The sequence below is a fragment of the Anoplopoma fimbria genome, chromosome 15 (assembly GCF_027596085.1).
Source record: "Anoplopoma fimbria isolate UVic2021 breed Golden Eagle Sablefish chromosome 15, Afim_UVic_2022, whole genome shotgun sequence".
NCBI classification, from domain to species: domain Eukaryota; kingdom Metazoa; phylum Chordata; class Actinopteri; order Perciformes; family Anoplopomatidae; genus Anoplopoma; species Anoplopoma fimbria.
In genome coordinates, this window is record NC_072463.1 from 18,467,144 (window position 1) to 18,478,392 (window position 11,249).

At 39.8% G+C, this 11,249-nt stretch overlaps 1 protein-coding gene across 1 annotated transcript; it reads right to left on the minus strand.

The window, feature by feature from the left end:
* Positions 1-2,245: 2,245 nt before the first annotated feature.
* LOC129103017 (cytosolic 5'-nucleotidase 1A-like) lies at positions 2,246-9,169 on the minus strand. The gene is made up of 6 exons (XM_054613262.1): positions 9,041-9,169; positions 7,634-7,801; positions 7,285-7,414; positions 3,553-3,675; positions 3,274-3,458; positions 2,246-2,617 (listed from the first exon to the last, which is right to left on the minus strand). Exons 1-6 carry the CDS (start codon positions 9,167-9,169, stop codon positions 2,246-2,248), a joined length of 1,107 nt encoding a protein of 368 aa, XP_054469237.1.
* Positions 9,170-11,249: the final 2,080 nt, after the last annotated feature.

Genomic DNA, 11,249 nt, shown 5'->3' on the forward strand with positions numbered 1-11,249 from the left:
GTAAAAAGTCATAAAAAATTGTCATATTATAGTATGTCGAAAAAAGTCATGGCAGGGCAAGGTGCCACCTGCCCATCAGTCTCTAACTAACTTCCATGCAACATCCAGTCCACACCGATGGCAAAGCCTTTGGGAGCAACTCTGGGTTAAGTGTCTTGCCCAAGGACACATCGACTGCAGAAGCCGGGTATTTAACCGCCTCTGACTACCCTGCTCCCCACTGCGCCACAGCCGCAGTACTGTGTATATAGTATGTAATATGTCGAAAAAAGTCAAGGTGTTTTATGTCTTAAAAAGTCATAGAAAACGTCATAGTATTGTATGTCGAAAAAAGCAATAAAAAAGTCATATTATAGTATGTCGAAAAAGTCATCGTATTGTGTGTAATGAAAAGTCATAGTATATTATGTCGAAAAAATTCATAAAAAAGTCATAGTATAGTATCTCGTAAAAAGCAATGAAAAAGTCATATTATAGTATGTGGAAAAGTCATCGTATTGTGTGTAATGAAAAGTGATAGTATAGTATGTCGTAAAAAGTCATAAAAAAAGTCATAGTATAGTATGTCGTAAAAAGTCATAAAAAAGTCATCGTATAGTATGGCGTAAAAAGTCATATAAAAAGTGATAGTATAGTATGTCGAAAAAAGTCATAAAAAAGTCATAGTATAGCATGTCGAAAAAAGTCAAAAATGTTCTTTAATGGTGAAAATTACGAGAGAGTGCTTTTTCAATATAGTCATTTTTACTTCAAATCTTGAAACAGAAAAACTTGATTGCACACAGTCCACAATACACATTTAGCCCAGACTTTCCCAGATTCCACATATGAGCAAGTTTGGTTTTACAGTGCCAAGAATACCAATAACACACCTAAATGACAAAATAAGACAGACAGGCAGGCAACAACAAGTAAGAACCTTCTGCACTTTTGGGACAGAAATACAAATTGCACATGATGCATGTCATAAAATGCTGAAAATGTTAAAACAATATTGTCTTGAACCAGAAGAAACAATTAAAAGGAAGTAAAGTCTTCAAATTTTACCAAGTTGTAATCTTAAAATGCATTCATTCAAACAAACAAACACATGTACAACATACATCTACCAACAACATGCAAGATTGATGAAAACATCCAGGAACAGTGAAGAAAAAGGCACCGGTTTTAAAAACTCTTAAACACACAGACAAGCAGTAAATTGATACAATTATAAAGCATCCTGCATAAAATGACTGATTGCATATCTTCAGTCTAATCAATTTGGTACATTAAGGATGTAATCATGCTATATCAAAAATAGCCTTAAGTCACTTGATGTTTCCTCAGCTACCTGGCATCTAAATAAATAGTGTTAGGAATTTGGAGATGTTTTATATGACTATTATTTCGTTCTGCTTGACTTTAAATATGCTTTATATTGATTGCCTTTTTTTTTTCTTCTTTCTAAAGGCTAAGATGTTTAAAGAGATGGGAAGGAATATAGAAATACAGAAAACAATACAGGAGGTTGCTGGTATGTAAGGTAAAGTTTCTAGTACTGATAACAATTTTTTGGAACACAAACAGCTTTCAGTGCTCCTAATTCTAATAAGGTGATCTTCATAAAGGTTTGTAAGTTTTAACTAATGGCTTTTTAATGGTTAAATAATTATTTAGGAATTCTTTATAGAACAGTTACAGGCTAAGCTAAGAACAAATGTAGGTTTGACTGGTGTTTATACTCTCCATTTAGTGAAAATGCAATAATTATTGTTAGTAAATCGGTTCATAAAGTGGTTCATTTTGGTATAGATCCTCTGCTGCCTTTTTTCTACAAGGTACAGGATCACATGGCCCAGGCAGTAAAATACAAATACAAGCTGGCAACCCAAACATTGTTCTTATTAAGCCATTAGTTCCAACTTATAGACAGTTCATAAAGGGTTTATTAGAACACTAGAAAGTTGTAACGCTTTATTAACTGGTAAACCAATGGATAAAAACAACCCCCAGAAATGCCATTAACTGATAATGAAAAAACATATGTATGTTGCCATGACACAACCCCATGACATCCCATTGCTTAGTAACATGATTACAGAATTTACAGGTCATATTGCATCAGCTGGGTTTTATTACATTCCCTATCCATTTCCAGGACCCGTTTTCATGGTTTTAAATACAGTTATAACATCCTCAGTGGCTGAGGGCCCAAATTAAATGTTCCTTTAGTCTCCTGGGCCTTTGCACAGTGATGTTCAGGCTACTTGGGTGCTGAAGAAGTCTCTTTGTCATTAATTTCTCTCTTGGTAACTCTCTGAGCTATCCCATAGGGCACGTGGCACGCTACTGTCCCCATTACTGCTGCCCCCTCAACATGAAACATCTGGTCATCAAAGAAAATGTGCGGCCTGATCTTCTCAAGCATGGGGCCCTTTGGTGCCCCTGCCAGAAAGAGAGCCTCATCGATCTCCAGCCCCCAGGACCGCAGAGTTTTAAGGGCTCTGGTACCAGAGCTGGCTGCGCTGCGAGCTGTCACCAAGTAGGTCCGAATAGGGCAATCCATGCGCTGGCCTTTGGCATAAAATTTCTTCTGTAGCTTTCCTAAAGCCTCCAGTAAACCTTTCAACGGTCCCTGCAGAAAGAAGAAGGTATAAAGTAAGCTTACAGACTCCATTTGGTAGTTTCTACATTTATATGTGGCTCACTACGCAGTCAAATCTACGCAATTGATAGATTCTTGGCCAAAAGGCAACGTTTATAAAACACTGTGTTCTGTATGCAGAGTTTGCCAGCTGCTTTATAATAACTTGGGACTTACTTTCATTGCATTGGCTTGTCATTCTTATTGGTATAATAACATTGTTAATACCAAGTTAGTTCCTGAGATCATTAACAGAAGTCAGACGGGCCAAGAAACAAGCTGTCAGGCCTATTTAAGACAGAATTTGTTTGAATAAGAGAAAGCAAACGATAAAATTAGGATCCAAGTTTAAAGACCAAATGCCGTGGTCTTTGACCTACTGTACTTACACATGCACATTGTTTTCCTGAGGAATTAGGGTTTGTTGTCGACTTTTCAGGTGCGCTTACTTTTAGTTTACCTCTAGTTAAGGTTCTTTTGATAATCTGATTATCTGACTGCTTTTTGGCTGCAATGCTGCTCTTCAAGCATTGTCTTCTTTGTCCTGTTTGTCTTGACCTGTCTGTCCAAGGGTAAATATATTACATGCACTACATTTTCAATAGTGTGATGCTGATATTTAAATTGTCTCTATGTGTATACTGTACATGGTCCAGTAGCTTGTTCTCGTGCGCCTTCTCATGCTCAAAGAACTTGTCCAGTCCATGGGCCTTGTAAATGCGCTCGGACTCATCAGAAAAGAGGACGGCGTCACCATCAAACGCGACACGCAGCTGAGTCTCCGACACTTCCGCCATCTTCTCTGGGGTGAACATGGTGGCTGCCGCTATTCCTAAATACACGTGTGTATAAATTCATCATAGCATGTAGCAGAGACACTAACTTTTGCTTCTTTAGTGTAGTATTTCAGCTTCTAAGTAATATACCTTCTTCCAGAGCTTCCCGAACCTTGACTGGATCAGCTGACAGGTAAAGGTTAGTGTGGTAGGCCTTCAAGTAGCCTATGGGGCTGTTCCCCCCCGTCATACAGAAGCGCTCAATGAACAACTCTGCAAAGAGGAGGAATTAAAAGATCAGTGAACAGCTGATGGGAATAAAATTAAAGATATGCAAGAGTTGACCGATCACAATGGTGCGAAAGAATCAGGGATATAACTATCTATTTTTACATTTATAGCTGATTACTGTCGACAGCAAATACTGATTGCTGTTGGTGTGAGGCTTTAGGAGGCAGAGCAGAGGAGAGGAAGAGCAAACCCGGAGTGACATGAAAGGGAAGCGCTTGTGATTTTCCTGCCAAGCGACCCCTTAAACTGAGAGGGAGTCTGTCAACACTCAAAAGGACATTGTTGCCCACTCACTCAATTCCCATTTTGTTAATTTGTGAAATGAATTAAGTTAATCTATTATTTTTGTGCATCTTGGCGTGACCCTTTAATGTTACATTTGATAGTCCCTTTGCACGGCAAGTGAACTGGTGAGGGTTACTAAAATATAAAATTAGGATGAGTCTACAATAAATGTCACTTTGGGCATATTATTGACTAGGGGGCAGAAAGGCCAAGTTAGCTGAGTGTATAGCTATGATGTTATTGTAACCTTTAAAGTCCAAAGCAATCATACTTAGCCACTATAAGCCATATCTAATGAAATGAATCATGTCATGAATCACATAACAATTAAACATGCAATAAATATCAAACCACAATGACTGAAAGCAATTACAAAAAATATAATATAAATATAAAACCATTGTCTGTAGTCAATGTTCCTTGGAACTCAGTTGATTGTAAGTAACGGTCGATTCAAACCCTCTGTCTTGCGGTGAGCTGTGCGATAAAGGAACCCATCCTCAGACTCTGTCCAAGATCAAAACACAGGTTCCTCTAACATGCAGCTGCGAGTCCTGAGCTTATCTACTGAAGCAGAAAGTGTGGCAGCATCCCACGCACATTCCCCACCAAGTGAACAACCACCAATGGACTTCTATCTCTTAACATTAAATGTCCAGATCATACATTCCTCAATGTCTATGCTCACTCAGAAACTCTGTGGCAAAATGGTTTCCCAAACTCACTCAGTCCCGCAAAAAGTCTCACATATTGGCAGGGTACTACACTTTCCCCCTAACAAAAATGGTCTTGCCCTACTGACTGCATTGAACAAGTTTTAGAATAGGTCACAACATTCCCTCTAACCAGCAGTGTAACATAATGGTGATTGGCCCTTATGTAATTTTGTTTCTTGTGCACACACACACATGGAGACATACAACCACTCAAAGCAGAAAATTACTGTCACCATGGAGAGGCTCACCATGCAAATCCCATACTGCAAACTAACCTTTGATCAGACCTATGGATAGCAGCTTTGGCACTGCTTGTGCCCACACACGCACGGACACGTCAGCCTTTGGTCAGCACAATGGACAGCAGCCGGGGCGTCAAATTTATCAACGCTAATTTAGAAAGCTTGTGCCGGACTAAGCGCATTTATCAACAAATTAATGGTAACAATTACATTGCTATAGATTTAAACCCATCATCCCACTCCAAAAAACAATACGAAATCTGTATCATCTATTAGAAGTTTATTCTACAGGCCCTGGGCTCAGCAAAGTCATTAACAACATTGCTCATGAAGACTGCGTAGACAGTGAATGGGTGAGAGGGCCCACCTACTATAGTGAAGCGGCAAATAAATTGCCTTCCTACATGGCCCCTGACAGCTTTTGGCCCCCTGTGCAGCTGCACCGGTTGCACTGTTGATAAGTAGTTTAACCTATCAAGTACTAAAAGTGCTTTTGTATCTCATAAAAGGAGATGGGTATAAACACATTTTAATGTCATCTTCCTTAACTAAAAGGTAGCACAATGTGTACTAACTGCTACAGATGTCGAGCTCCATAGCAAGTCTGAGGTTAGTCTGGTTAGGACCATTTTAGGTAGTGTTGTCTTTGGATGAAACTGACTACGTTTACATGCACCAAATATTCATGTTTTTGCCCTTATTCCGAAAAAGGCAATAGTCCTATTTATGTTTTCAGATTGGCTTAAATGTATATTCCATGAAAACAGCTCAAACACACGGCTCACTCTCCCACTTTAAAGTGTACACACTGATATAAAACTCCAGGCTCTTAACTTTGATGACCAATAACCAACATTTTCCTATTTTCACCCTCTTCTCCTCTCTCGTCTTTTTCTCGATTATTTTAGTCCGACCCCTCTCAGTAACCGGTAGTCACAATAATCATCTCTGATTGGTTCTGCTTAGCTATTGACCAATTGACACCTGACCACCCAACGCACACCTAAGGAAAACAACCTGATAGGTTCACGTGCTACTCAAAAACGGAGGGCAGCTTCTCAAACTACACATTTCACCATAGTAATGCAACTGGCACAACATAGCATAGTATTAACTAGCCCATATATCGAGATAAACTCTGATAAAGAAACAATACGTTAACAAAATGAACAGGGTTAAACATAAACAAAATGATAATATCAAGCCGAGTGCCCTGCACGTCGTCCTTATTGCTATTTGAAGATACATCATGTAAAACCTTATTGCTATTTGAAGATACATCATGTAAAACCTGATATAAAAACAACCTTATTGTCTCTCACAAGTCACTTCACCATGAAATATGATAATAAGAATCCTTCAGAAATCTTGTTTTTTTTGTATTATTTGGGGATTTTTTCAATTTAGACTTAGCCGGCAATACATTTTCTCATCGGAAATGAATGTATCAGTTCTGTCCCCAGGTTCTCACTCAGCCTTGATACCATGACGATTCCCTCCCTCTAAATAATTTGAGACTTTATACAAGTCACAGATCAAAATACACGCCTATTCAACATCGCGTGGACTCGGGTGTGCCAAGTGGCAAACCGGGGTGGTGGTTCCCCTGTTCAAAAAGGGGGACCAGAGAGTGTGTGCCAATTACCGGGTATCACACTTCTCAGCCTCCTGGTAAAGTCTACTCCAAGGTGCTGGAAGGGCTCGCCGACGGATTGAAGAGGAACAATGCGGTTTTCGCCCCGGAGCTATAAAACAACCTAAAACACTGAAAAAGAGGAAGTTGTCTCTCGTGAACACACTTCACCATGAAATATGATAATAAGAATCCTTCAGAAATCTTATTTTTTTGTATTATTTGGGGATTTTTTCAATTTAGACTTAGCCGGCAATACATTTTCTCATCGGAAATGAATGTATCAGTTCTGTCCCCAGGTTCTCACTCAGCCTTGATACCATGACGATTCCCTCCCTCTAAATAATTTGAGACTTTATACAAGTCACATGATCAAAATAAAGTAGCACCATTTAAGTCGCCTGAAGGCCATAGGAAGACAAAAAGTAATCATTGCACTCTAAACATACAGTCCTGTCACCTTGTATTTATTTCTTAGATGTTTATTTGTTTATTTATTTAAAGACAGATTAGGGAAACAAATTAAATTTCATGTGAATTGTCTCATTTCTCTACAAGCACAACATCATTACACTAACTAGTTTACATTAATTGTACACATTGTGGGTCTACTGAACAAGCTAAAAGGATAAAGCCAATAATGATGGATGAGGATTTATGGACAAAGTCTGTTTCACAAGTAAGTTTTTGTCGTTCATGTGTTTTAGTAACTCACGGTGATGATTGATGGTATTGATGAGTCTTAGGCCGACGTATGCGTGGTTGTTGGTCATGAGCACAACATCAAAGAGCTCCTCACTCTCGGGGTAAAGCTCCCTCAGTCGCATGTTCACAGCCTCCAGAGCCTGGCAACACAACCAAACACAGATACGAGTTATAAAGGAAAAAGATCAAGCTATATCACTGCAGCGGGGATGGATATGTGTGTGAGGATGAGTGGGTTGGGTTTTTATGCTTATTACTCATTCACCACCTCCAGAGACACGACCTAACACATAACAGTGACACCAACACATCACTCTGCATTGGATTCGATATAGAGTGTATTGGTTTGTTTCTCTGACCTTGACAAAGGAGAAGGCAGGTCCAGGGCTAAAGGGCTGCGTTTCATGCTCCACCTGATACTTGATGTACTCCTCCATGCCTTGCTGCTCGTAGATGTGCTGCTCCTTCTCCATGTTGAAGAGGACTCGTGCAGACACACCGATCGTGATGGCATTCTCTGGCTTGGGCTGGAGGATAAGAGTTAAAGAACATTTAATTTAAATCCAGATTTGACTTGTTCTTCACAAACACAGTTGATTTATGTGAATAAGAGTGTTTGCTATCCAATCAGGTTCAGAGTTGTAACTTTTCTACCTGTTACTTCCTCTGCCTGCTCATGGTCTGAGCACTAGCATAAGAATATTGGAAACAGTTCTCGTCAATAATGAATAATTTAATAAAGGCTTTATTTCCAACAGTGGGTAAACTGAGTGAGCTGATGTGACAGAACAGAGGCGACAGTGTGATATGAAATACTTTCCTCTGGAAGACTCTGATAGTGCAGGCCCACATACCAGGCTGGTTGACACATGTTAACTCTACACAAATTGAGTTGTCACACTGTGTATATAATAATGCTTGAACTGTTTGGTCATGTTTTGAATGATAACCACAACAATTTTTTTAATTTTTCTTGTTTTGTAATACATTCTCATTGGTTATAAGTGGGCTGAACTGGAGATATATATAACTATAATTGCAGTTACTGATTTAAAGACAAGACAAATCTGCAAATAATAAAATCGGCCTGAAACCTCGGGAGAAAATACGTATGGGATAAAAACTTTTTACTTTTACTGACCAAGACCAAAACCAAGAGTTAATGTCACATTTTGCCCAAACTAACAACCAAGACAACTCCAGGCATCCTGCAACTCCCTGATATTTGCAGTCGTTGTTTCTGTTTCTGTATTTTGGTTCGTTTTCCCTTTGGAAGAAAATCCAAACAGTCGATAGCCTTCATGGAGAACCGTTCACCTGCTTTGAAACAAGAGCCCTGTGTGCTTTGCTCAGTTTCCAGCAGACACAATAAAACTGATCCACCGTATCCTGTTTCACCAGACTACATCTCCACCTAACTTTCTTTCACTACAGCTTTAAATTAAGCACTTGCTAGTAAACCTGGTATTAACCCTCCTGCTGTTTCTAAGGCTAGACTTTGATAAAGTCATGGCCACCTATAAATAAGCAGCCTCGAAGTAGGGAACATAACTGTGTCTTGGCAGGCTTTAAATAGAAGTAAAACAACATAATTAAGCTCCAAAGGTGATGACGATAACAAGGTAAAATTTGACTTCACTGTTCGCATCTGATATGTGCAAACAGGCTCCTCTTTTCTGTCAACAACTCTGATATTTCACATAGGAATGGAAACTCATAGAAACTGCTCCTGTAAGTGGATGCTGCATTAGGAAGGCTGTACTCACTGGTTTAGGTTTTCTGGTGGGGGTGGAGGGCTTCAACACCGTCCTAGCATCTTCCAAGGGAGCTCGATTGTCTTTGCTGGTCAAGTCCTGTCCACTGGCGGTCAGAGTGTGACCGCTGTTAAGACTCATCTTACCTTTTGGCTCACCACTCTTCTGTCTTCCTCAGATCCACACTGAGTAGCAGTGTTTACCCTGATAGCTCCCTTATCTAGTCTCTCTCTCTCTCTCTCTCTCTCTCTCTCTCTTCAGCAGGGGTTCCCACCAAAGACCTTACTCACTCTTGTATATTTACAATTTGAATTCAGCCCTGGTGCACTCAGGAGATGAGGTCACTCTGACTGCAGCTGCAGAGGCTCAGCCAGGCACTCTCAAAGAAGGAAGGAAGATAAAGAGTGAGGTGTCGCAGAATAAAAGAGAGATGGACAGAGATTTTAGAAAAAAGCTGTTAATATTTCCTCTTATCGCTAGCATCATGCGCATTGTATTTCTTCTTCAGCCCTTCTGTGCTTGGCTTTTTTTGTGTTCTCCTGGTACTCACACACACTGATGACTCTGCCATATTGCATCCTCCCCCTTTTTAACCCTTTCAGTGTCAAATCTACTGGAGCAGCAGCAGAGCATGTGATTTAATGTATGTGACAACTGGTTGAGGCACCCTATTGGACAAATCAGGCCAGCAGGCCAGATTTGCCCCTGTGTCATGATGCTTGTGATGCATTCATGCTTCAGTTCTCCAAGGAGAGAGTTGGAGTTGGGTATCCTAGAATATAAAGGACAACTGTTTTATAATACAATGCATCAATAAATCTTTTAAAGTGAAGGTGGTTGTTATTATTTTTATTATGTTGCATTGTATCCCATGTGCTCTAAATTCCCAATAGTACACTATTCTTTCATAATCCTGCTCAGCAGTGTGGGAAATGGAGTCCCTCCTGGGTCATTTGCTTCCCCCTGTGCATCAAATGATAATTTCTTCTTGCCCCTTCCCATATAAACCCCTGCAGGATCTTTTCATTGATTGAATGACGGAGCAGCAGTCCCAGTTGCCAGGCAACGGCTAGGGAGTCAGACTGGCTGGGAGGTCCATATCTTGGATCTGATTGGCTGTGGGGACACCCGACTGTATATATAGCCCTCCAAATATGGCATGATCAGAAACAGACCGGGGATGCAGGGAACAAAGATGAAAGGTTTCTCTTTGAAGAGCATACACGTAGAATAAATTATATTTGATTATATGAGAACAAACCGGCAATTTAGCAACTACAGATGTTCGTTGGCTAAAAGATACTGAACAGATATTCATGCAGGGACTCGAGGAACAAAAATGAATAAAGACACAACCTGATGGGCATATACAGCCATCATCTCTCTATACGTGTCAGCATTACAGAGTTAGCAAAAGCTATGTAAAAAAATAAATAAAGCTGCTTTGCTGACACTGTTCGTGACCAACAGTAATTTTTTTAAAGTGTTCAGTTTCTTCCACTACTTTTTAGGCTAGATTTATAGCATTGCTTTCTACACTTTCCAACTATTGAAATCAAGATGGAATCAAATTACAAACCCACCCGGGTCCATTATACTTATCTGTCCAATACTTCTGGGCAGCATGCATGAAACAGTGCAAAGTTCCATTTGCTGTTGTGCCCGTGGTACCATCAGGATAATGTGTCTGGCTGGGACCACACACTCTCCTCCAGGCTCTCAAGAGACCAGACTCATATAGCTTTTATCGATTGACAGAGGACAGCAGAGGGATTGTGTGTCTTTTATTGTGTGGAACCTGATGATCTGTAGATACAATCTATTAGCTCTCTTAAGTATTTGTATTATAATCATACATGTAAGACGTAATTAGTAATTAATAATGCACACTCATTAGTGTTTTCAACACTTATATGTGTAAAAATAAGCACAGAACAACCCTAAGATCTATACATCGAACAATATATTTAATTTTATCCTGATTAAAAAATCCCAGTTGACTCTAAGTAGTGCGGTGGTACAGCAGTCATTTCTTGCATTACATGATCACAGCCACTAGAGCGTGGTAGAGGATAAACCTCTCAGTCCTGCAGTGTGGTCATGAACACTTCCCTGCTTCATTCATTGCACTGGGCGTTGCAGACAAAGAGGACATGAAAGAGATACTCTGTGAGTGCGAGAGAGGAAGTTGATCTGAAACAGGAGTTTTGTGTCTTGTAAC